The 27,778-nt window shown below is 44.1% G+C and overlaps 1 protein-coding gene across 25 annotated transcripts in view; it reads left to right on the top strand.

The window, feature by feature from the left end:
• Positions 1-27,778, top strand: part of DST (dystonin) — a 744,334-nt gene that overhangs the window by 306,070 nt on the left and 410,486 nt on the right. For 17 of the 25 annotated variants that reach the window (XM_073675455.1, XM_073675439.1, XM_073675433.1 and 14 more), the window contains 3 exons: positions 7,896-7,957; positions 17,995-18,084; positions 25,906-26,004. In XM_073675455.1, coding sequence (XP_073531556.1) covers positions 7,896-7,957; positions 17,995-18,084; positions 25,906-26,004 — 251 coding nt within the window. The remainder of the gene's footprint in view (positions 1-7,895; positions 7,958-17,994; positions 18,085-25,905; positions 26,005-27,778) is intronic. The other 8 variants (XM_073675444.1, XM_073675456.1, XM_073675459.1 and 5 more) reach the window with 2 other exon arrangements.

The following is a 27,778-nucleotide window of genomic DNA, read 5'->3' as shown; positions in this document are numbered from 1 at the left end:
TTCTTTCCTAGTGATCCCATCCACTTTCCCAGTGAGAAGTCTTCATCTGTGCAGAGGTCCTCCACCCTGGCATTTTACAGTAGTACCCCCTCCTTTTCTTTCCTAGCGACCCCATCCACCTTCCCAGTGAGAGGTCTTCATCTGTGCAGAGGTCCTCCACCCTGGCATTTTACAGTAGAGCCCCCTCCTTTTCTTTCCTAGTGATCCCATCCACTTTCCCAGTGAGAAGTCTTCATCTGTGCAGAGGTCCTCCACCCTGGCATTTTACAGTAGTGCCCCTCCTTTTCTTTCCTAGTGATCCCATCCACTTTCCCAGTGAGAAGTCTTCATCTGTGCAGAGGTCCTCCACCCTGGCATTTTACAGTAGTACCCCCTCCTTTTCTTTCCTAGTGATCCCATCCACTTTCCCAGTGAGAAGTCTTCATCTGTGCAGAGGTCCTCCACCCTGGCATTTTACAGTAGCACCCCCTCCTTTTCTTTCCTAGCGACCCCATCCACCTTCCCAGTGAGAGGTCTTCATCTGTGCAGAGGTCCTCCACCCTGGCATTTTACAGTAGTGCCCCCTCCTTTTCTTTCCTAGTGACCCCATCCACCTTCCCAGTGTGTGGTCTTCATCTGTGCAGAGGTCCTCCAACCTGGCATTTTACAGCAGTACCCCTCCTTTTCTTTCCTAGCGACCCCATCCACCTTCTCAGTGAGAAGTCTTCATCTGTGCAGAGGTCCTCCACCCTGGCATTTTACAGTAGTGCCCCCTCCTTTTCTTTCCTAGTGAACCCATCCACTTTCCCAGTGAGAAGTCTTCATCTGTGCAGAGGTCCTCCACACTGGCATTTTACAGTAGTGCCCCCTCCTTTTCTTTCCTAGTGACCCCATCCACCTTCCCAGTGAGAGGTCTTCATCTGTGCAGAGGTCCTCCACCCTGGCATTTTACAGTAGTGCCCCTCCTTTTCTTTCCAAGTGACCCCATCCACCTTCCCAGTGAGAAGTCTTCATCTTTGCAGAGGTCCTCCACCCTGGCATTTTACAGTAGTGCCCCCTCCTTTTCTTTCCTAGTGACCCCATCCACCTTCCCAGTGTGTGGTCTTCATCTGTGCTGAGGTCCTCCATGCTGGTATTTTACAGTAGTGCCCCCTCCTTTTCTTTCCTAGTGATCCCATCCACTTTCCCAGTGAGAGGTCTTTATCTGTGCAGAGGTCCTCCACCCTGGCATTTTACAGTAGTGCCCCCTCCTTTTCTTTCCTAGTGAACCCATCCACTTTCCCAGTGAGAAGTATTAATCTGTGCAGAGGTCCTCCACCCTGACATTTTACAGTAGTGCCCCCTCCTTTTCTTTCCTAGTGAACCCATCCACTTTCCTAGTGAGAACTCTTCATCTGTGCAGAGGTCCTCCACACTGGCATTTTACAGTAGTGCCCCCTCCTTGTCTTTCCTAGTGACCCCATCCACCTTCCCAGTGAGAGGTCTTCATCTGTGCAGAGGTCCTCCACCCTGGCATTTTACAGTAGTGCCCCTCCTTTTCTTTCCAAGTGACCCCATCCACCTTCCCAGTGAGAGGTCTTCATCTGTGCAGAGGTCCTCCACCCTGGCATTTTACAGTAGTGCCCCTCCTTTTTCTTTCCTAGTGATCCCATCCACTTTCCCAGTGAGAAGTCTTCATCTGTGCAGAGGTCCTCCACCCTGGCATTTTACAGTAGTGCCCCTCCATTTTCTTTCCTAGTGATCCCATCCACTTTCCCAGTGAGAAGTCTTCATCTGTGCAGAGGTCCTCCACACTGGCATTTTACAGTAGTGCCCCCTCCTTTTCTTTCCTAGTGACCCCATCCACCTTCCCAGTGAGAGGTCTTCATCTGTGCAGAGGTCCTCCACCCTGGCATTTTACAGTAGTGCCCCTCCTTTTCTTTCCAAGTGACCCCATCCACCTTCCCAGTGAGAAGTCTTCATCTTTGCAGAGGTCCTCCACCCTGGCATTTTACAGTAGTGCCCCCTCCTTTTCTTTCCTAGTGACCCCATCCACCTTCCCAGTGTGTGGTCTTCATCTGTGCTGAGGTCCTCCATGCTGGTATTTTACAGTAGTGCCCCCTCCTTTTCTTTCCTAGTGATCCCATCCACTTTCCCAGTGAGAGGTCTTCATCTGTGCAGAGGTCCTCCACCCTGGCATTTTACAGTAGTGCCCCCTCCTTTTCTTTCCTAGTGAACCCATCCACTTTCCCAGTGAGAAGTATTAATCTGTGCAGAGGTCCTCCACCCTGACATTTTACAGTAGTGCCCCCTCCTTTTCTTTCCTAGTGAACCCATCCACTTTCCTAGTGAGAACTCTTCATCTGTGCAGAGGTCCTCCACACTGGCATTTTACAGTAGTGCCCCCTCCTTGTCTTTCCTAGTGACCCCATCCACCTTCCCAGTGAGAGGTCTTCATCTGTGCAGAGGTCCTCCACCCTGGCATTTTACAGTAGTGCCCCTCCTTTTCTTTCCAAGTGACCCCATCCACCTTCCCAGTGAGAGGTCTTCATCTGTGCAGAGGTCCTCCACCCTGGCATTTTACAGTAGTGCCCCTCCTTTTTCTTTCCTAGTGATCCCATCCACTTTCCCAGTGAGAAGTCTTCATCTGTGCAGAGGTCCTCCACCCTGGCATTTTACAGTAGTGCCCCTCCATTTTCTTTCCTAGTGATCCCATCCACTTTCCCAGTGAGAAGTCTTCATCTGTGCAGAGGTCCTCCACACTGGCATTTTACAGTAGTGCCCCCTCCTTTTCTTTCCTAGTGACCCCATCCACCTTCCCAGTGAGAGGTCTTCATCTGTGCAGAGGTCCTCCACCCTGGCATTTTACAGTAGTGCCCCTCCTTTTCTTTCCAAGTGACCCCATCCACCTTCCCAGTGAGAAGTCTTCATCTGTGCAGAGGTCCTCCACCCTGGCATTTTACAGTAGTGCCCCCTCCTTTTCTTTCCTAGTGACCCCATCCACCTTCCCAGTGTGTGGTCTTCATCTGTGCTGAGGTCCTCCATGCTGGCATTTTACAGTAGTGCCCCCTCCTTTTCTTTCCTAGTGATCCCATCCACTTTCCCAGTGAGAGGTCTTCATCTGTGCAGAGGTCCTCCACCCTGGCATTTTACAGTAGTGCCCCCTCCTTTTCTTTCCTAGTGAACCCATCCACTTTCCCAGTGAGAAGTATTAATCTGTGCAGAGGTCCTCCACCCTGGCATTTTACAGTAGTGGCCCCTCCTTTTCTTTCCTAGTGAACCCATCCACTTTCCCAGTGAGAACTCTTCATCTGTGCAGAGGTCCTCCACACTGGCATTTTACAGTAGTGCCCCCTCCTTGTCTTTCCTAGTGACCCCATCCACCTTCCCAGTGAGAGGTCTTCATCTGTGCAGAGGTCCTCCACCCTGGCATTTTACAGTAGTGCCCCTCCTTTTCTTTCCAAGTGACCCCATCCACCTTCCCAGTGAGAGGTCTTCATCTGTGCAGAGGTCCTCCACCCTGGCATTTTACAGTAGTGCCCCTCCTTTTTCTTTCCTAGTGATCCCATCCACTTTCCCAGTGAGAAGTCTTCATCTGTGCAGAGGTCCTCCACCCTGGCATTTTACAGTAGTGCCCCTCCTTTTCTTTCCTAGTGACCCCATCCACCTTCCCAGTGTGTGGTCTTCATCTGTACAGAGGTCCTCCACCCTGGCATTTTACAGTAGTGCCCCCTCCTTTTCTTTCCTAGTGACACCATCCACCTTCCCAGTGAGAGGTCTTCATGTGTGCAGAGGTCCTCCACCCTGGCATTTTACAGTAGTGTCCCTCCTTTTCTTTCCTAGTGAACCCATCCACCTTCCCAGTGTGTGGTCTTCATCTGTGCAGAGGTCCTCCACCCTGGCATTTTACAGTAGTGCCCCTTCTTTTCTTTCCTAGTGATCCCATCCACCTTCCCAGTGTGTGGTCTTCATCTGTGCAGAGGTCCTCCACCCTGGCATTTTACAGTAGTGCCCCTTCTTTTCTTTCCTAGTGATCCCATCCACCTTCCCAGTGAGAGGTCTTCATCTGTGCAGAGGTCCTCCACCCTGGCATTTTACAGTAGTGCCCCTCCTTTTCTTTCCTAGTGATCCCATCCACCTTCCCAGTGTGTGGTCTTCATCTGTGCAGAGGTCCTCCACACTGGCATTTTACAGTAGTGCCCCTTCTTTTCTTTCCTAGTGATCCCATCCACCTTCCCAGTGAGAGGTCTTCATCTGTGCAGAGGTCCTCCACCCTGGCATTTTACAGTAGTGCCCCTTCTTTTCTTTCCTAGTGATCCCATCCACCTTCCCAGTGTGTGGTCTTCATCTGTGCAGAGGTCCTCCACCCTGGCATTTTACAGTAGTGCCCCTTCTTTTCTTTCCTAGTGATCCCATCCACCTTCCCAGTGTGTGGTCTTCATCTGTGCAGAGGTCCTCCACCCTGGCATTTTATAGTAGTGCCCCTCCTTTTCTTTCCTAGTGACCCCATCCACCTTCCCAGTGAGAGGTCTTCATCTGTGCAGAGGTCCTCCACCCTGGCATTTTATAGTAGTGCCCCTCCTTTTCTTTCCTAGTGACCCCATCCACCTTCCCAGTGAGAGGTCTTCATCTGTGCAGAGGTCCTCCACCCTGGCATTTTGCAGTAGCGCCCCCTCTTTTCTCAATGTCCCAGCACTTACTACATACCCGTTATTGTATAGTACAGAAGACTGTCCCTATTCGGTCAAATATCAAGTTAAATCCTTTCAGACTTGTTCCTACTTGGACATTTGTAAGCAATAAGTTGGTTTTCTCTCCCTTGCGGTTAATCATTTTGCGGTCAGGGTAGCAGATATTTTGGGAAGCCCTGCTTTCTATGTAGTGATGACTTTCTCCATTGGCTGGCAGTGCAGTAACACCCCATATGTACAGACAGACGGTCTGTGCTGCTCACTGGCTATACATGATACGCTGAAGCTAATGCTGCTGTGTGTCAGCTTGTTAATGGGTGTTACAGGCAGGCGGAGTTTTTCTCGTCACAAAATTTTCCTTCCTGCGCTGCAAAAGCTAAATCTTCTTTAATTTGGCATCCAGGAGGCTAGGAAGAATGATGTGGCATCTGCATGGTAGTGCCCGGGACCTGAATGCACTGCTGGTAACGCTCATGTGTTGTATGGGTCAGTAAGTGCCATGCTCTGCCTTTGTACTGCTTGTTATCTAGTGCCTGTCATTGCCGGACACTTCTTCAGCCCGGTTTGTGTTCTGGACATAATACTAACTGGTGACTTTATTAGGATTTTGTTTCCTGTTTGTTTTTGTTGCCTGAAATGTCTAATTCTGATTTAGTTTTATTCTCTGAAAATTTTACCAAAAGCCTGAAATGAAATAAAATAGAAACTGAGTCATGGTTGCTTCAGACCTCCATGCACATCAGTCTGATGCTTGGATCAGAAGAGACCCAGCCAGTCCGTACACCGAGGTCCATCAGTCTCATAGATATATATGAAGCTGTCCTGCTTGGGTTGGGAGACTTGCGGCCAGTCCAGGTATTGCGCTCTGTGCTCGGACCGATTTCCACCGACTTCTGGAGCAGCCCTAAGCCCACGGCCCCACTATCAGTATTTGGTCAGTATTCGGTCAGTATTTTTTCTCAGGAGTGGGAGCCAAAACCAGGAGTGGGTGATAAATGCAGAATTGGTGACTTGTTTCTATTATACCTTTTCTCTGATTGTTCCACACCTGGTTTTGGCTTTCAAATACTGAGAAAAAATACTGACCGAATACGGATAGTGGGGCCGTGGCCTAATACTCACCTTGCTTATCCTCTGCTACTTCTGTGACACTCCTTCCCAGTTCCTCCATTGGTGTCAGCATCTAGATCGCCAGCAATGGCATTTCAATATGGACACTACTGCTGCAGCCAGTGATTGGCTACAGTGGTCACATGTCAATATTGAAATGTCCTTATTAGAGGCCAAGATACAGAGACCAGTGGGGAACTAAGGAAGGGACAGCATGGTAGTGGGGGTGGGGCAGTAATGAGAATTTGATTCAGTTTGATATTTTAGGGCAGTCTAAGCTTTAAGAGGCTGAATAAGCTCATTTCCTCCTCAAATGGATGGTAAATTTATACAGACATTATCAATTTTATCCTTTGCATAGCAACCCAATCCTGTTTTTGTAGTAGGTATATAGGAGCAGGATAAGGCTGTGTGCCCACTATGCGTTTTTCATAGGGAAAATGTGTTTTTTGATGCGCATTTTCCGCAGTGTAAACGCTTGCAAAACGCTTGGTAATACGTGCCCCATGATCCCCAATGAAAATCTGCATGTTCTGTGCCCATCCGCAGCATGTCCATTATTTGTGCGTTTCTGCCTGCGAATTTGAGGTCCCAGTGCATTTGAAAAACGCAGGTCAAATCCGCATGTAAAAATGCGTCAAAAACGCATGCAAAACCCGCAAGCGTTTTTGACTGCCAAGAACATGCAGAAGCGCTGCAGAAATTTTCTGCTTCATTTCTGCATCGTGGGCACATGCCCTAAGGCTGTGTACCCACTATGTGTTTTTCAAGCGTTTTTGCCGCGGAATTTCCGCAGCGAAAACGTTTAAAAAACGCTTGGTAATACGTGCCTCATGGTCCCCAATGATAATCCGCATGTGCTGTGCACGTGCTGTGGAAATTTCGGCTACGGATTATCATTGCGGAAAATTACGCAGCATGTCCATTAATTTTGCGGATACGCAGAGTAATCGCCGCCATTGACTTGCATTGAACCGCGTGACGTCCGCATCACTACATCTGTACATGCGGATATCACACGGTTCAATGTGTGGATGGTACCCAGGTCTGGAGAAGAGGAGACTCTCATCCAGACCCAGGTACCATAGAATCTGTTAAAAAAAGAATTTAAAATAAAAAATAAAGATTATACTTAGCTTCCGATGTCCTCCCTGTGTTTTCTCCCCTCCGTCTGGTCTGCTGTATGGGTCGCGGTGTTGTGAAGGACCTGCCATGATGTCATTGAGTCATGTGACCTGACAAATGACTCAATGACGTCACTGCAGGTCCTTCACACAATCGCGAGCCGCCCAAGACACCGGACGCAGCGGAGAAAACACAGGGAGGACATCGGAAGGTAAGTATAATCATTTTATTTTTTACCATTCTTATTCTTTTTTTTTTAACTAACTTGGTCACACTACTATAAATCCATGCCGGTTGCATGGATTTATATAGTGTGAACAAGTTGTCAAGCACTTTTCCAAGTGATGCTAAAATTGCTTGGAAAGCGCTTGATAACCCGCATGCAGAAATGCATGTGAAGAACGCTTGACAAACGCTTCTACCTGGAGGAAAAACGCATGTAGCATCCGCATGTACAATCCGCATGTACAATCCGCATGTACAATCCGCATGTACAATCCGCATGCGTTTTTCCTGCCAGGGAGAAGCGGAAAAAATATGCAGCATTTCTGCATCGTGGGCACATAGCCTTAATGGAGCTGCAAAAGTCAGCAAATTAGTCAGTTATGATTTTGGAAAAGCAAAAGCTGGGTGTCAATCTTTGAGGTAATGTTTTGCTAGTCTCCCATCCACTTGGATGGCTGCGTGTTTTTTTCATGGTCCCATAGACTTGCATTGCACTCAGCTGCAAAAAAAAGAAATCATGAACAGCCCCATAAACTGTCATAGGTACGAGTACTGTCATGAAAATCACAGGTAACACTCAACATGCAAAAAACTGATGTCTGACTTACTGTGACAGTAAGTAAAAACCATTCTGCAATCCTTAGGATCTTGCAGAGTTTAATGTAAGGTTATATCCTTAGGATCTTGCAGAGTTTAATGTAAGGTTATTAAGTCACATTTTGTGTTACTGAACCAGTATTAACCTCATTTCATTAAATGTTAAATCATTTTACTTTTTATTTTCAGATGAAAGAGACAAAGTTCAAAAGAAGACATTTACCAAATGGATTAACCAGCACCTCATGAAGGTGAGAATTTTTTTCCCTATATATCGCCTATTACTGAATCGGGTTGTCGAAGATCTCTGGATCTCAGGCGATGAGAAAAAAATACTGTATACTTCATGTTAAACCCGTATGCCGCACCAGTGCGACTCTCCAGTGGTCCCTATGGTCTGCAGCAGTTATGGTAGCGCAGTGATTGGCTGCAGAGATCGCGGAGCTGAATCTATCTCACCGCTATTGACTATTCTGGACTGATGAGTGTCTGGCCTGCTGAACCAGAAACAACTCTTGGCCATTTGCATCTGTGGCTTATTGACATGAGTAACAGCTAATAAATGTCGGCAGCTCTACCGTAGCTGTTACGCTGGAGCAGTGGGGGCATTTTACCAGGTTATGAGAATTTTTTTAATTACATCCCTTGCTATTTGCCATTTTTAAAGAATATCAGACAACCTCTGTAAAGCACCCCCTGTAACCATGGCTATATTGTCATAAAATCTAATTTCTTTCAACTTTATATTTTAACTTCATTCATTTTAATGTCTTGTTTGTTTTTAATGTATCTATGTGACGGCAGACTTCTGAATCATGACAGTGTGCGGGCAGATGGTCATATGACCACTTATATATAATTTACATACTTGTGGTCATGTGCTGACTGGACTCCTGGGCTTCCGTCAATTCTCTTCAATTCGCATGCAAGCAATCACATGAGCGCCCACCTGCATGGGGAATACAGGGGAACTGTGGTAGTGTGTGCATTACACACTGCCAGGATTCAGAAGTCTGTAGTCACATAGTGACTGCAGACTTTTTTTCTGAGACCAGACAACCCTCTTAAACTAAAGTCAGTTGAACCTGCAGATATTGGCAGTATCAGTCTATAGTCTAATGTGTATGGGGTCCTCTCAACTATCTCCAACTTATGTTGTCAGGAGAGAAGGATTCGGCCTGTTGGAGTCTGGCAGTAATAGAGACCACAGGAGCGCTCCTTTATATTTGGGTACTTGGGAGAGGTAGCTAATGGTCCATCAATCATTCATTAAACTATCTGGTGCCTCCTTTACACGTCAGTGTCTCCAGTAAGTGTGGTGACAGTTTTCACACACACTGGAGACAGTTACACAGGCACACCCATTATAATCTATGGGGCTGCACACATGTCTGTGTGTTCACATGGTCCGTGTAACCTACACGTGGACATGTCCTTTTTTTTCCTGCAGCACGGACGTCAGTACGTCCCGCATACGTGCACACTGATAACATACAAGTGTGCTGTCCGTATGACACGTACCGGAATATAATGCAGAATAGAAATTACAGATGTTTAGGTGTTAGATGTGCAAAGATAGAGGATATATAGATAGAAAGATGTCTGTGAGATATATAATTAGTGCCGTGTGTGTGTAGTTTACTATACATGTATTTAGCAAATAAATGAAAAAAAAGGCGTGAGATCCCCCCTATTTTTAATAACCAGCTAAGGGAAAGCAGAAAGGTGTGAGCTGATCCTATTAAGCTGGGTATGGCCAAATAACCCGGGAGCTTCCCAGCCTATTAATATCCGCTCACAGCTGTCTGCTTTACCTTTGGTAGTGATTAAAAATGGGGGTACCCTTAAAAAAATAACGTGGGGTTCCCCCCAAAGAAAACAACTGTGGGCTGATATTAATAAGCTTGGAAAGTCCATGGATAATGGTCCCTTCCCAGCCTAATAAGACCAGCCCTCAGCCACCCCAGAAATGGCACATCAATTAGATGGATTCTCGTGCTTAGCCTCGGCTCTTCCCGATTGCCCTGGTGCGGTGGCAATTGTGGTAATGGGATTGTGGGGTTGATGTCAACAGCTGGCGCAGACATTGAGGTTAGTAATGGAGAGGCGTCTGTCAGACACCCCCATTACTAACCCCGTAGTCAAAAGAAATAAACACGCACACACAAGTCCTTTGTTTGTAAAAATCACTCCCCAACAAATTTCCCTCTTTCACCCATTTGTTAAAAAAATAAAAATCCACACCAGTAATGGGTGTGAAAAATGTGGGTGTCTGACAGATGCCTCTCCATTACTAACCCCAGGGCTTGATGTCAGTGCCAGCTGCTGACATAAACCCCACCCATCCCATTACCTCAATTGTCAACGCACCAGAGCAATCGGGAAGAGCCGAGACATTTTTGGGTTGGCTGAAGGCTGGTCTTATTAAGCTGGGAAGGGGACAATATACATTGACCTTCCCAGCCTATTAATATCAGCCCTCAGCTGTCTGCTTTGCCTCTGCTGGCTCTTAAAACTGAAGGGGACTCCACTTCATTTTTTTAGGGCCCCCCAGTTTTTAAAAACCACCAAAGGAAAAGCAGACAGCTGGTGGCTGATATTAATAGGCTGAGAAGCTCCATGATTATTAGTCTCTACCCAGCATAATAAGACCAACTCAACACTGTCTGCTTTCCTTTAGCTGATTATTAAAAATAGGGGGGACCCCACGCCATTTTTTACATTTATTTATTTTTTTGCTAAATACATGTATAGTAAACTACACACGCACAGCACTAATTATATATATCACTGACATATATTTATCTATCTATCTACACTGGGGAAAATATGTATTTGATACACTGCCGATTTTGCAAGTTTTCCCACCTACAAAGAATGGAGAGGTCTGTAATTTTTATTGTAGGTACACTTCAACTGTGAGAGACAGAATCTTAAAAAAAATCCATAAAATCACATTGTATGATTTTTAAATAAATTGCATTGCATTTTATTGCATGAAATATGCATTTGATCACCTACCAGAATTCTGGCTCTCCCAGACCTGTTAGTTTTTCTTTAAGAAGCCCTCCTACACTGCACTCATTATCTGTATTAATTGCACTGTTTGAACTCGTTGCCTGTATAAAAGACACCTGTCCACACACTTAAGTTCTGTTTTTCTTTTGTATCATATACTGATTTCATGCAATAAAATGCAAATTAATTATGTAAAAATGCTACAATGTGATTTTTTTTGGATTTTTTTTAGATTCTGTCTCTCACAGTTGAAGTGTACCTACGGTAAAAATTACAGACCTCTCCATTCTTTATAGGTGGGAAAACGTGCAAAATCAGCAGCGTATCAAATACTTATTTTCCTTACTGTATCCTAGCTATCCATCATTTCTATTTTGTATTATATTCCAGTACATGTCACACTGATGGTGTACACGGATGACACACACTGACACGGATTGCACCAGTACTTGCTTTTCCAGTACCGGAAATATCAGGACGTGTGAAGGGGGCCTTATCTGTGTGGAGGTGTCATACATCGCCCATTGAAACCAATTATAAAAAAGTATACTGTGCGCAGAACATTTTTTGTGGTGGCCCTATGTATGGGAAAGTGCAGTCTATTGTGCTTGATTATACATAAAAAGAAGGTATGCTAATAACTATGGACAGTCTTGTATCAGATCGGACACAGGTAGTCCATATATGTACCATGTGAAGCATTTAGCATGTGTACTCGTGTTTTGGGCTTGCAAAAAAAACTGTGCTTGCAGTCGAAACAACCTTATTCAGATGAATTGATGTGATTTTCTTCCTCATTCTACACCGCGTGCAGAATTATTAAGCAAATGAGTATTTTGATCACTTTGATACTTTTTATACATGTTGTCCTACTCCAAGCTGCATAGACTTGAGAGCCAACTACCAATTAAGTAAATCTGGTGATGTGCATCTCTGTAATGAGGAGGGGTGTTGACTAATGACATCAACACCCTATATAAGGTGTGCTTAATTATTAGGCAACTTCCTTTCCTTTGGCAAAATGGGTCAGAAGAGAGATTTGACGGGCTCTGAAAAGTCCAAAATTGTGAGATGTCTTGCAGAGGGATGCAGCAGTCTTGAAATTTCCAAACTTTTGAAGCGTGATCACCGAACAATCAAGCGTTTCAAGGCAAATAGCCAACAGGGTAGCAAGAAGTGTGTTAGCCAAAAAAGGCGCAAAATAACTGCCCAAGAATTGAGGAAAATCAAGCGTGAAGCTGCCAAGATGCCATACGCCACCAGTTTTTCCATATGTCAGAGCTGCAACGTTACTGGAGTATCAAAAAGCACAAGATATGCGATACTCAGGGACATGGCCAAGGTAAGGAAGGCTGAAAAACGACCACCTTTGAACAAGAAACATAAGATAAAACGTCAAGAATGGACCAAGAAATATCTTAAGACTGATTTTTCAAAGGTTTTATGGACTGATGAAATGAGAGTGACTCTTGATGGGCCAGATGGATGGGCCTGAGGCTGGATCAGTAAAGGGCAGAGAACTCCACTCCGACTCAGACGCCAGCAAGATGGAGGTGGGGTACTGGTATGGGCTGGTATCATCAAAGATGAACTTGTGGAACCTTTTCGGGTTGAGGATGGAGTGAAGCTCAACTCCCAGACCTACTGCCAGTTTCTGGAAGACAACTTCTTCAAGCAGTGGTACAGGAAGAAGTCGGTATCGTTCAAGAAAAACATGATTTTCATGCAGGACAATGCTCCATCACATGCATCCAACTACTCCACAGCGTGGCTGGCCAGTAAAGGTCTAAAAGAAGAAAAAATAATGACATGGGCCCCTTGTTCACCTGATCTGAACCCCATAGACAACCTGTGGTCCATCATAAAATGTGAGATCTACAGGGAGGGAAAACAGTACACCTCTCGGAACAGTGTCTGGGAGGCTGTGGTGGCTGCTGCACGCAATGTTGATCGAAAACAGATCAAGCAACTGACAGAATCTATGGATGGAAGGCTGTTGAGTGTCATCATAAAGAAAGGTGGCTATATTTGCCACTAATTTTTTTGGTTTTTGTTTTTGCATGTCAGAAATGTTTATTTCTACATTTTGTGCACTGATATTGGTTTACCTGGTGAAAATAAACAAGTGAGATGGGATTATATTTGGTTTTTATTAAGTTTCCTAATAATTCTGCACAGTAATAGTTACCTGCACAAACAGATATCATTCTAAGATAGCCAAATCTAAAAAAAAAAACACTCCAACTTCCGAAAATATTAAGCTTGAATATTTATGAGTCTTTTGGGTTGATTGAGAACATAGTTGTTGATCAATAATAAAAATAATCCTCTAAAATACAACTTGCCTAATAATTCTGCACACAGTGTAAAATGTCTGCACCAAATCTGCTGTGTGTGAATATATCCTTATTGTGCTGTTATGGATAGGTCACACTGACATTGACCCTTTAAGACTTAGTATACGTTGCCAAGTAGGTTCTTTGCAAATATATGTTTTATATTTGATAAAATCCAGCAGAGACCCGTCATGGACTGGAAAAAAAGCCCATAATATTTAATGGCATGTTAGCAGCCGAGCCATTTACACTGCTGAGACTTGAACAGATGAGCTTTTATAACCCGTTCTGTGGGCAGCATTTGCCCGTGGCAGGGGGTAACCCAGTTATGAATGTAATCTACTTTATATACCTGAATAGAAGTAGTGGGTGTCTCTTACTGTATATTCATTTGCACACAGCCTTGTGCCTTAACATTTAATCAATCATTATAATTAGAAAAGAACTCCGGATTTGACACAGCCAAAAATCGCATTCTAGATGTATTTGGTTCTTCTGTAATACATTTTTATAGAGAAAATGTTCAGTCTTTCTTCGCATAACTGGAGCATGTTGGCGTACCTGCCAGCTGACTCTTCTGTAAGGAAAGATATTTCGCATATATCTGACATAATTCCCAGGGAAGGAAAAAAAATGGGTCATGGAGATAACAGCTCTTTGGTGCTGAAGCGTAGAAGTCACAACTCGTGCTTGATGTGCAGCTAGAGAACACATACACCGTGATATCACATTTGTTTGACATTTTTGATTGGTTATATAGGGCTCTGTTCAGACTTGCATTATCATCAGATCGTCTGGTTTTTCATCAGTATTTACGACAACAAGAACAACATTGTGTGCATCTCTAGCCATCAAAAATGTAACCCTGAACCTATAAGTCACTGGAGTTTTTAAGGATTTATTAGAAACCATTTTAAAACTGTTTCAGCAGAGGTGTCACACTACTCAGCCACAACGCTAATATTACAAGAACCACATCACTTTAAAGGGAATCTGTAAGCAGGCTTTCAACCCCACACTATTTATATGCGCAAGTAGCTCTGTCAAAGACAAGTCCAGCAATACCTTTACATGGCGAGTCCCTTAATCTGTTACTAAGAAATCAGTGTTTGATTTGATATGCAAATGAGGCTGAATTATTTGTAGATCTAAAGCCTCTGTCACTCCAGCTCTATTCCCTTCTCCGCACCGCCTCTTCCTGCTTGAATGACAGCCTCCATGCTGAGTGTCTTCAGGCAAAGGAACCATCAGTCAAGCTGGAGGAGGTGGCACTGGGCAGGGGGAGAATAGAGCTGGAGTGACAGATACTTCAGATCTACAGCCTCATTTGCAGGAAAGGACTGGTGATCTAAAGGTGTTTCTGGACTTATATTTGAAAGAGATACATGCGCATATAGATAGTTTTGGGGGAGACAGCTGTTGACATACCCTTTAATACTGCATCCCTAATTTTTTTTTATCAATTCAGAAATCAATAGAGGCATGTAATGCCAATATAAGCATTAAAAGGACTTTCTGACTCAATATTACCTGCATAGAGGTAAAAATAACGAAGAGATGCATACCTATTGTATCCCCATAGCGCACTCACCGCCCTAGCCCTCGACGCGGGCCCCGGCATGCAACGGCCCTTGCTTCTCCTTCCTGGTATGCATGCCGCACTCTGCCCCTGTGGCGTGCCTAGTGTGCTCCCCTGCTCTTAAACGGGCAGTGCACACATATGGTAAATGCCCCCAGCAACAGGTTTGAGGCATTTAGTTAATGTTTAACACTTGCAAAATGTAGCTTGGGAGGCATCTTGTATTTAAGGCACCTTCCCCAATTGGGAGGGGCTTGAGCAACCCCTATAGTTCAGTTAGGTGGTTTGGTGTGCAACTGTATGTTGCCAGGTCCCCCGTCCCTAGTCTGTTATAGTTTCCCATATCCCTTCTCCTGTCCCTTTAGTCCAGTACAGTTGTCCCTGTTCCTGTGACCACTTCGGTGGTGTCCTTTTCCTGTAACCGCATAAGCGGCACCTGTCTGCCACCCTGGTGGCTGAGTACCCAGGCCAGAACCCTGAACCTGAAGCCGTGTTGCGGTATCTGTACCCCGTGGCCGCATTGGTGGTACCTGCCTTCTATGCCGTGACTAGTGTGTCAGAACTTGTCCCAAGTGGCAGTCCCGTTCGCACAGTGTGTACGTGTCCCAGTGGTTGTCCAGTCTGCACAATGTGAACCTGTCCCAGTGGCCATCCTGTCGGCACAGTCTGAACTTGTCCCATTGAGAATCTGAAGTAACGTCTCTGCTCTTTGAGGTCCGCTGTTACTCTCGGAGGCTCCCTGGAGTCCTACCTGTCAGCGACCTGCCGCACAAGCCTGACCTCACCACTAGAGGCTCCAGCTAACACCAAGGTAGCTGCTCAGTTACGCCCCTCCAGGGTAAGTCCGGTCTGTGGCACAGTGGGTCCACGAACCATGTGCACCACCTAGGAACGTAATACTCCCTCACACTTCTGCGCAGAGGGTTCCATGTTTCCCTTTTCCCTAATAGTTTTTTTTTTTTGTATTTAATGTTAGTTGGATGAACATCACTGATGCTTCCAGTGATCAGCTAACACAGTCACTTGCCGATCACATCTCATCACAACAATGACTGGATACTTCAGAGATGACTATATGTCTATTTGATTTTCTTTCCATATACTGCTATTACTGGGGTTTTCTGAAAAAAAAAAAAAAAAGCATAGAAACTCATTTTATTAGTCATAAATACATTTATACTACAGTCACCAATATATACGGTATTAAACTCTCCTCTAGGATACCATATATATCAAATGTAAAGAGACAACATGGATTCTCTAACATTGGTGTATCTCAATCCATCAATCCCATAATTTCTTTTTCTAAATGGCAATATTAAAGCAGACATTGAGGGTTTTGGTAGCAGACAGTCTTTGTCTGCGTCTGGCTCCATAATAGATCTAAACATCGGTATAAATGACTCCAGAGATGTGCTTGTATTATTAAAGGGAATCTGTCACCAGGTTTTTACTACCCCATCTTAGAACAGAATGATGTTGGGGTACAAACCCTGATTCCAGCAATGCATTATTTACTGGGCTGCTTGCTGCAGTTTTAATATGATCACTGTTTTTTCTACTGAGATCTATCAGTTCTCTGAATGCTGAGCTCTGTATAACCCGACCACACCACTGAATAGCTGCTTTCTGTGTACACTGTGCATAGGCAGAAAGCGGCAAATCCATGGTGGGGGTGGGATTGTACAAAGATCATGAACACGGGGGACTACATGGCAGCAGGATAATCTCCTGCTGATAAAACAGGAATTTTATGAATACTACACAAATCAGCCCAGTAAGTGACACATCACTAGAATCAGGGTCTCTGCCACTACATTATGCTGCGCTCAGAATAGGTGACAAAAACCTACTGACAGATTCCCTTCAAGTAATTAGTGTTGCTAATTATCTATCATATATATATATATATATATATATATGTAATGGTGAGGTTGAAAAGTTCAGAGACTGCCGGCTAATTGTTATATAGAGACTGCAAAATAAATTGTTTTTGTGTCTGTGTTACCATAGCAAGGTCCAGATCCATGACATCATTAAATGTGAGTCATGATGGGAAAGAAGGATTCAAGTATTTCCACATTACCTAGCTGTCTGTCTCTAGCTCGAGGCCATTTCTGCATGCACTTTTGTTGAGCTCCGGCTACAATTATTTTTTGATGATTGTGGCACAAACAGGTTTCTTTGTGGCTTTAGTTTCCCTTTAGTTTACATTGCGGCAGAAAGTCCAACAAATAGAGAGGACATTTTTGCATGTTATCACTAGGACTTGGCTGGTTTATAAGGTTTATAAGCCTTAAAGACGAAACCTTTATACATTGCCTTTTCCGTAGAGCAATAAGCATGCCTCCTTCTGCTCGGCCCTACATAGCAGTCTGATGGCCTAACATAGGCTTTACATGGCCTATAAGTCTCCTTACGCCAAGTTTAAGTGGAAGCTGTCAGGTCCAATAACGCTATTAACCTGGAGATGTAGGGTTATACATTTTTGGTGACATTAAGGATGTGTGCACACGTTGCAGTCTTGAGGCAATTTTGCAGCATTTTTTCAGTGAAGATGTGTCACAAAACCTGAAGGATTTCCTGATGTCAGTAAAATGAATAAGAATCCTGAAGTCTCATGTACACTTTGTTTTTTTGGGACTTACAGATTTGGTGCTGATTTAAATTCTTTCATCATTTTCATGCTGCTTTTTTCCTGCCAAGAGATGTAGAAATGGTCCAAAAATTTCGGCACCAAATACTTATAGTCATGGCCGAAAGTGTTAGCACCCTTGAAATTGTTCCAGAAAACGAAGTATTTTGTTAGACACATGTTTATTTCCTGCGTATTGGAACAACACAAAAAAACTGATAAAAAAGGCAAATTGGACATCATTTCACACAAAATTATTTGGAAGAAAAAGACTCAGGATATATAACCATGCACACCCAATGTTGGAAAAGTGAAAAAAATCTTTATTACATGATTACATTTAGACAACAAAAGAAAAATTTTTTAAAAGCATTTAAAACAGACAAAAACATGTGCAATCTTCATATGGGGGAATTCATGATAATATGCATAAAAATAGCAATAAACCCCACTATGTTATGTGCCACAGGTATATTTTACATCACTTATATAACATTCGATTAATGTAGACCTACTAAGCAACCCTGGCTATAAACAGCACGGCACAACCAGTCAAAATATGTGTTTATGACAAAGCAAACCCCCCTAAATAATATAAGTGAATCAAGGAATGAGTAGGAGAGATGGTCTATTGGCCAAGAAAATAAATAAAAAATATATGGAAGAATAATGAAAAACCATCCTTTGACTTATTTCTATATTTTTTCTCTCCTGTTGCAGGTACGGAAGCATGTAGGAGATCTATATGAGGATCTGCGGGATGGACATAACCTGATCTCTCTGCTAGAAGTGCTCTCCGGAGATACCCTGGTAAGGCTTTCTAGTCTCACGCTGTCCACTGTAGCTGTAAAGTACTGCAGCCTGGTGACGCTGCATATTACACTTCTGTTTTATAATACTTGCTATATTTTATCGTACATTTCCCCAGCTGTTCCCAAGTGAACATTTTACAGTTTTTATTCCGTATACTGTATATTCAGATAAGAATCAAGCCTGGGTTAGATAAATTCACAAGTGTTGAGCGTTTATCAGTGCTCTGTGGCAAACCTCAAAGCTTCAGGGCTCTGATGAAAGCTCAGTAACGCGGACCCCATTAATAGTGTCTTTTTATGTGGCAGAGGGGCCTCTTCAAGCACTAGGATGAGTGTTATTACTGCACTGCACCCTCTATAGGTTGGCCCCTGACAAGGATGTTTGAAATGGACCCACCCCATTGAATATACAGTTGTGCTCAAAAGTTTACCTACCCCGGCAGAATTTTTCCTTTCTTGGCCTTGTTTCAGAGAATATGAATGATAACAAAAAATGTTTTTCTCCACTCATGGTTATTGGTTGGGTGGGTGAAGCCATTTATTGTCAAACTACTGTGTTTTCTCTTTTTAAATCTGATCAAAAGTTCACATACCCCAGTTCTTAATACCGTGTATTGCCCCCTTTAACATCAATGACAGCTTGAAGTCTTTTGTGGTAGTTGTGGATGAGTTGTTTAATTTCTCAGATTGTAAAGCTGCCCATTCTTTTTGACGAAAAGCCTCCAGTTCCTGTAAATTCCTGGGCTGTCTAGCATGAACTGCGCGCTTGAGATCTCCCCAGAGTGGCTCAATGATATTGAGGTCAGGAGACTGAGATGGCCACTCCAGAACCTTCGCTTTGTTCTGCTGTAGCCAATGACAGGTCGACTTGGCCTTGTGTTTTGGATCATTGTCATGTTGGAACGTCCAAGTACGTCCCATGCGCAACTTCCGGGCTGATGAGTGCAAAGTTGCCTCCAGTATTTGCTGATAACGTGCTGCATTCATCTTTCCTTCAACTTTTACCAAGTTTCCTGTGCCTTTGTTGCTCACACATTCCCAAAACATCAGCGATCCTCCTCCGTACTTTACTGTAGGAATGGTGTTCCTTTCATCATAAGCCTTGTTGACCTCTCTCCAAATGTAACGTTTGTGGTTGTGGCCAAAAAGTTCAATTTTGGTCTCTTCACTCCAAATTACCTTGTTCCAGAAGTTTTGAGGCTTGTCTCTGTGCTGTTTGGTGTATTGTAGGCGAGATACTTTGTGGCATTTGCGCAGTAATGGCTTTCTTCTGGCGACTCGACCATGCAGCCCATTTTTCTTCAAGTGCCTCCTTATTATGCATCTTGAAACAGCCACACCACTAGTTTTCATAGAGTCCTGAATTTCAGCTGATGTTATTTGTGGGTTTTTCTTTGCATCCCAAACAATTTTCCTGGCAGTTGTTGCCGAAATTTTTGTTGGTCTACCTGACTGTGGTTTGGTTTTTACAGAGCCCCTGATTTTCCATTTGTTAATCACAGTTTGAATGCTGTTTACTGGCATTATCAATTCCTTGGATATTTTTTTGCATCCCTTTCCTGTGTGATACAGTTAAACTACCTTTTCCCGTAGATCCGTTTCTTTTGCTTTCCCCATGACTCACAATCCAGAAACGTCAGTGGCTGGATGAAAGATGCAAGAGTTTGTCTGGATCCCAGAAACTCACTCAGCTTTTATGCACACACACTGATTACAAGCAAACAGGTCACAGGTGAGGATATTACCTTTAGCCATTCAAACCCATTTGTGTCAAATTCTGTGCATGTTATCAGGCTAAAATCACCAGGGTATGTGAACTTTTGATCAGGGTATTTGGATGTTTTTTTGGTTGTCATTAAGATTTAAAAAGAGAAAACACAGTAGTGTGACAATAAATGGTTTCACCCAAGCAATAACCTTGAGTGGAGAAAATTTTTTTTTTGTTATCATTCATATTCTCTGAAACAAGGCCAAGAAAGTAAAACTTCAGCTGGGGTATTTAAACTTTTGAGCACAACTGTATAGATACCTTTTGAGGTGCATACATCTGCTATTGACTGCCATTAAAATAAAAAAAAGTTGGGGCTGTGGTATAACCTGGTCAATAACCTGGTGTGCTATAACACACTTCTGGCATATATTGGCGTACACCACAGGAAATTTTCCCACTGAGAAAACCAACATTGTATGAATTGAGCCTTAGAGAGGTTGTCCACTACATAGTATACTGCCTCCTTCGGTTTAAACCTGGTAAACTAGTCTTTTTGCAAATACATACTGCTTCCAATTGTGCCTGTGAGCGGCGCTATCGCTGACCGCTCACTAGGCATCACGTGACCCCGGCTGCATTGCAAAAACACTTGTTTACCAGGTTTAAATCGATGGAGGCAGTATACTTTGTAGTAGAACACCTCTTTAAAAGGAACCTGTCACCAGGTCTTTGCCATCTAATCTGACAAGGATAATGTAGAGACAGAGAACTAGATTCCAGCGATGTGTCACTTTTTGGGCTGCTTAGTGTAGTTTTGATAAAATCACTGTTTTATCAGCAGGAGATCATTAGAGGACTAGTAAACCTGCTGCCATGTAGTCCTCCATATTCATGAGCTCTATATAACCTCACCACATCACTGATTGGCAGATTTCTGGGTCAGAAAACTGCTACTCTGTGGTGTGGGTGGGGTTATACGAGCTCAGCATTCAGAAAAGTGCTAGATCTGCAACAGATAAAACAGTGATCCTATCAAAATGATATCCAGCAGCCAAGTAAGTGACACTTTGCTGGAATCAGGGTCCTGCCCCTACATTATGCTGCTCTCAGATGGGGGAACAAAAATCTGCTGACAGATTCCCTTTAAATAAGACCTGTCATCAGGTCAATAGTGACCAGTTTTTACTCTTATTTTATTCCCAATGCTCCAGTGAATTTTTCTTTATATCTGTCATATGGTTCCAGAGATAAGGCCCTTTTTATTTGGAACCAATTGTTATGGTTTTTACTAAGGAGGCAGTGCTCACAAGGCAATTATGTAGAATGGCCTCCAGAAAATCCTGTGAGTAAGAGTAACACTCACCAGGTAAAAAAACAAACAAACCATAAACAGTATCACTAAGTAAATAAAGCACATGTCTATGGAACAGTATTGTTGATTTAAAAAACTCTCCAAAAGACGGAATATTCAGGGGAACAGCAGGAATAAGACAAGAAATAAAACTGTCCAGTTTAACCTGGAGACAGATCTTCTATACAGTAGTGTGAAAAAGTGTTTCCCCCTTTCTGATTTCTTTTTCTTTTGCAAATTTGTTACACTTAAATGTTTTAAATCACAAAACAAATAATATTTAAATATTAGACAAAGATATTACAAATAAAACAAAATGCAGTTTTTAAATGAAGGTCTTTATTATTAAGGGAAAAAGAAATCCAAACCTACAGGGCTCTGTGTGAAAAAGGGATTGCCCCCTACACCTAATAACTGGTTGGGCCACTCATCTTTGCAAAATAGTTGTAATTCAGCAACATTAGAGAGTTTCCGAGTATGAATCGCCTTTTTTAAGGTCATGCCACAGCATCTCCATCGGATTAAGGTCAGGACTTTGACTAGGTCACTCCAAAGTCTTAATTTGGTTTTTCTTAAGCCATTCAGAGGTGGACTTGCTGGTGTGTTTTGGATCATAGTCCTGCTGCATAACCCCAGTGCGCTTCAGCTTGAGGTCACAAACAGATGGCCTTCAGGATTTTTTTGGTAGACAGCAGAATTCATGGTTCCATTTACCACAGCAAGTGTTCCAGGTCCTGAAGCAGAAAAACAGTCCCAGACTATCACACAAACCACCACATTTTACTGTTGGTATGATGTTCCTTTTCTGAAATGCTGTGTTACTTCTACGCCAGATGTAGTGAGACATACACCTGCCAAAAAGTTCAACTTTTGTCTCGTCAGTCCTCAGATTATTCTCCCATAAGTTTTGGCGATCATCAAGATGTTTTGTGGCAAAACTGAGATGAGCCTTTATGTTCTTTTTGCTCAGCAGTGGTTTTCACCTTGGAACACTGCCATGCATGCCATTTTTGCCCAGTCTCTTTCTTAGGGTATGTGCACACGATGCAGAAATGAAGCAGAAGCAGAAATGAAGCAAACCCCTCCTATCTGCTTATTATGCAGCTAAATTATCATCTCCCCCCCCCCCCCTCCCTGACACGTCACAGGGCCCTGTGACTGCCCTGTGACGTGCCCTGCTCCACTGTCTCCCTGCCGTGCATGCGCAAAGTGCCGCTCCCATGGAGCGCGCTTTCTTTCTCCCCGGCCCGCACTGCGCTGCAGCCCTTGTATTGGGAGCGGCGCTGTGCGCATGTGCGTCAGGGGAGACAGCAGGGCACGTCACAGGGCCCTATGACATGCCGGGGAGGGAGGGAAGATGATAATTTAGCCCATAGCGATGAGGGTTTACTTGGCATCCCCTGGACTCCAAGCCTCTGGAGAAGAAACTTTATAAAAGAAGATTTCTCTGGAATCAGACCTCTGCTATACAAGTAAGTATACATTTACTTTTCTATACCCTGTATGCCCATAGTAGAGGTCTGATATCGCCCAGGGGGTGACACAATCCCTTGAAAAGCTGCATTTTGTGTTTTACTTGTGTTATCTTTGTTTAATATTTACATTTGTTTTGTGATCTGAAACATGTAAGTGTGACAAACATGCAAGAGAATAAGAAATTAGGAAGGGGGCAAACACTTTTTCACAACACTGTAAATAGACATTAGATCAGGGGTCTCAAACACGAGGGCCCGCGGGCCGCATGCGGCCCCTCCGGCTGCTTCTTGCGGCCTCCAGGCACATAGACCCCATAACGATCTCGGCTCTCTCCAGCAGCCGCGGACATCAGCGCTGTAGTGCAGTGTATTGCCGCGCAGAGACCGGCTCTCTGCACAGCAATACCAGTGCCAGCCGCCGGCCTATCAGAGGCCAGCAGCTGACATCTGCATCCCAGCGCAGCGGCGTATGACGTCACTGCCATGCGCAGATGTCAGCTGCTGGCTTCTGATAGGCCGGCGGCTGGCACTGGTATTGCTGTGCAGAGAGCCGGTCTCTGCGCGGCAATACACTGCACTACAGCGCTGATGGCGGCTGCTCGAGAGCGCCGCGATTGTTACGGGGTCTATGGTGCCTGTGGGCCACAGGTGCAGAAAGGACGCCGAGGGAACGGAGGACTGGTGAGAAGAATCTTATTTTTTTTCTCTGTCATGTCTATGTGAAATACAGCACAGGGGACCTGTGCTCAGTATGGGGCACTGTGCACAGTATGGCGGACGGGGACCCTGAGCACAGTATGGGAGTGGACGGGGACCCTGTGTGCAGTATGGGGGGACGGGGACCCTTTGCGTAGTATGGGGGGGACGGGGACCCTGTGCTCAGTATGGGGACGGGGACCCTGTGCACAGTATGGGGGGACGGGGACCCTGTGCGCAGTATTGGGGGGGGACGGGACCCTTTGCTCAGTTTGGGGGGGGGACTCTGTGCGCATTATGGGGGGGACGGGTACCCTGTGCTCAGTATGGGTGGGACTCTGTGCGCAGTATGGGGGGGACGGGTGCCCTGTGCGCAGTATGGGGGGAGACGACCCTGTGCGCAGTATGGAGGGAACGGGGACCCTGTGCGCTGTATGGGGGGAACGGGGACCCTGTGCGCAGTATGGGGGGTAGCCCTGTGCGCAGTATGGAGGGGAACCCTGTGCGCAGTGTGGGGAGGAACTCTGTGTGCAGTATGGGGGAGGGACCTGGATGGGGGACATGTCTGCAACATGGGGACCTGGTTGGGGGACATGTCTGCAACATGGGGACCTGGATGGGGGACATGTCTGCAACATGGGGACCTGGATGGGTAACCATGTCTGCAATATGGGGACCATGTCTGCAATATGGGGGACCATGTCTGCAATATGGGGGACCTGGATGGGAGACCATGTCTGCTGGATGGGAGACCATGTCTGCAATATGGGGGACCTGGATGGGAGACCATGTCTGCAATATGGGGGACCTGGATGGGAGACATGTCTGCTAGATGAGGACCAGTTCAAAAGGTGTATAGAAAATAAAATAGTATCACTAAAAATGTCACCATGTCATGCAAATAATGTGGCCCCCCCAAATTAAACGTTTTTCCGTGTGCGGCCCATATACCCAGCTGAGTTTGAGACCCCTGCATTAGATCCTAACGCCTCCTTCACTTACACACTATCTTTTTGACATCTTTAAACCTGTAAAAAAAAAGGCAATCACTTTCATAGGACTTTTTTTTTACAAGGGTGTTTGGTGCCATTTTTTTTTTTTACTTTAATCATGAATCTTTTCTTCCATTGTTCAAGTCCAAGAGAGAAGCTTTTGGGAAAGTTGCAATTCTCAATGCAGGTCGATAAAAGAAATGACACAAACACCAAAAACATTACAATAATGACAAAAGCCTGCGTGTTTGAATTTTAAAAAAATGCAGTGATGGGCAGGGTTATTCAGAGTTCAGCATTCAGAGAACTGGTAGATCTGCAGCAGATAAAACAGGGATTTTAGGATTTTATCAAAACTGCAGCAAGCAGCCTAGTAAGTAATAAATCACTGGAATCAGGTCTCAGTTTCTTCATCATTCTGCTCTCTCAGATGGGCTAGTAGAAGAAAGCTGGTGACAATTCTCTTTTAAGGCCCGTCTCACACAAGTGTTCAGATTCACACAAACATTTTTCTCCTGTATTATATCTGCAAGTCCTGGGCTGACCACTCTAAAGATTGGAACTGACTACATCATAGATTCTTATGGTGCTGTTGGTTTGGATTATCAGACCCACAAATTGATCAGGAAAACTAACTAAAGAAAAAAAAAGAAACAGATGACGTCATGCCAACCTGGCTAATCAAAAGCTACCGGGGATCCGGAAAGTTAAGAGATTCGCAGATCCCCTGTCCAGCGATCCCAGAGCAGAGACCTGGCTGTTAGTCTGGAGTCCCGAGAATCAGTCCGCACAACTCTAATTAACAGCAGAGTGTTATTAAAATGGAAATTAATAGCAAGAGTCTTCCAGGCATTTTTAAGGGCTAGGGCATTTTTTAGCTATTTTGTTTCTGACTTTTTATAGCATCAGACCAACCCCAAAAAACGTTGTCTTCTCATATAGCATTTTTGTCACTTTGAAGTCTGAAATACGATACTAAAACACTCAAGTGATGTATTTGGTTTGTGATATTTTCATTTCACCATGACCCGCTCTTGCTATGAGAATTTTTTCCCATGCGCTTCTCTGTATCAAGTAAAAATGCCACAAACACTGCACTTACATAATGACGCTGAAAAGAAATTACCAGCAAAAATGCTCTAAAAAGGTGTTGTGCTCCACTGCTCACTGCTATGGGGGTTACAGAGATTGATCCCATGTGGCTGGTCACAGAGTCAGATATTCTGGTCTCATTGATGACTACCTGAGATGGAAATAATCCATGACACCCGATCGCCTAAAAAATAGAGAGTGTCCACCGTTAGCACCGTATTTACCTATTTGTCATATAGTATAGATTTAGATTTGGTGCAGATATCGAAATACCTTTCTTTCCCACATTAAGTGTAGCATAAAAAGCATTAGGTGGTAGCTGTAATTGCTTTGAACCCTTTCTATGGTCCTCCCAGTTTCATTATTGTTTTCCGTTGTGCCCATGACTTCCTTTGCCTTGTATGCCTCCTCTTCATTATGTTCTTTTCATACTCTCCTTTTCATTTGTGGTGTGTCTTGTGTCTTTGCTGTGCCTTCTTTCTCTGTCTGTTGTGTTTATTAGCCGAGGGAACGAGATTTTTTGAAGACCTTACGGTTGGTGAGTCCCTCAGAAGCATGCGAGTTTGATCAGCATGAGGAGGTGGATGATGAGGATAAGGGGGTAGGTGTAACCCCCATAACAATACTAATTCTTCTTTAGGTTTGCAGTGTCACTGGTTTATACATAAATTACTCTCAAAGTTCACGTATTACTAAATAAATGGTAGAGATAACCATGCCTAAGGATTTCTGCTCTTTAAAGAGCACCTGTCAGCTTTCCTGACATGTCACGTATGATGAATATTTGTGTTCCTTATCTAATAGCAATGCAATATGTCATTCCTCTTGGAAATGTATGAATCAATTGACAACTTGGTAATGCCATTCTCCTTCTCAATAAGATCTATGTCTAAATGGTCTGATAATGTGCATCCATTACTGGCAATATCAGGCTGCGTAGCAAAACCCAGGAAACAAAGTGAATGCTATTTATACATTTCCACAAAGGAATGATTCAAAGTAGATTTCTAAGGATTTCTAAGAAAAGGTGCTTCAGCATTAAATTTAACGAGGTTTTCCATGACTTTTGTATTTTTTTTCCTATGGAGCTAAGAACTTACAGTTAGTTGCTAACTACCTGCCTGGTGCCGATCTTTGCCGGCTCGGAGAGGTCATGGACCACCCTTGCCGGTGATTCTATGGTTCGCTTGACCTCACATCAACTCTTCCTCTTCCGTTCTGCTGTGTCAACAGGGCGTCACTGCCGATGTGACATCCGGCTCTCCACAGTTAGGCAGCGGGGAGCCAGCTGCCTATCAGCATGACATCGGCAGTGACACCCCATCAACAGAGCGGAAGAGAAGAAGCTGCTCTATCGATGTGATGTCAACAGAAGCTGCAAAATCGCCATCAGGAGATTAATGCTGGGTAGACCAGGCAGGTTGTTAGCAAGTACCTGCCTGTAAATTCTTAATCCCATAAGAATAAAATACCGAAGTCCTGGAAAACCCCTTTAAAAAGTGAAAAGTTTGTTTTGGGTATGGTTGTTAAAATTCTTTCTTCTACTATTACCCACCAAGAATAACGATTGCGCAGATCAAATAAGCCTACTTTAAGAAAATATTGGGGATTTATGGACATGGTCTTACCATGGTCTTACCATGTTCAGTGAATGGTGGGGTACAGATCTTAAGCAGACTAAGGTATTTTCTTAATACATTAGGTGGGTTAATGTGAGCCCCTGAGTGAGCCTTTGGAGGGAGCAATCACCTGCCACCAGGTTAGACTCTGGATGGGCAGTAGATTTCCTTCTTGACTCCAGTTTTTAGCTCTGGACATGCTCAAGTAGAAGTTTTTGGCTGATAACTCGTTTGTTTCACCTCTCTTCACCATAAACATGCATGCTCAGCTCAGTCATGTTTATTTCAATAGAGAGGGGAATAAACTAGAGCCAGACCTGCCATATTTAATGCATATGTCAAGCAGAAGCAAAGGATCAGGCATATTGTAATCCAGCATGTCTGATCGCTGTTTCCCTGGACATTTGCAGTTGTGAGCATACTCTAGCAGGTCTTTTTATTTTGCGTATAACCAGCTTAGAGCTGTTTTTCCTTCAAAAAACATTTATCCACAAGAGCTAATCGCACAATAAATGTTAATTGCTATGATAATGTAAATGTAGTTTGTTGATATTTGTTTTAAGGGGTTGTTGGCAATTTTAAGAAAGTGCTCAAGAGCAGGAAATGTTAAAACAATGAAAAAAAACTAGCTATTACTCTTCAGTTATATTGCCACCTGCTCCAGCATTGCCACTCCAGGGTTCCTGCCAGTCCTGCTGCAATGACTTTGTATACATCATTCAAGAAACCACTGCAGGTTGTGTGACTTCAGACGCC

The sequence above is a fragment of the Phyllobates terribilis genome, unplaced genomic scaffold, assembly GCF_046119375.1.
Source record: "Phyllobates terribilis strain yellow unplaced genomic scaffold, ASM4611937v1 Scaffold_3__8_contigs__length_932513732, whole genome shotgun sequence".
NCBI classification, from domain to species: domain Eukaryota; kingdom Metazoa; phylum Chordata; class Amphibia; order Anura; family Dendrobatidae; genus Phyllobates; species Phyllobates terribilis.
The sequence above is the reverse complement of the archived record's forward strand: the minus strand, read 5'-3'. Positions and strand labels throughout refer to the sequence as shown.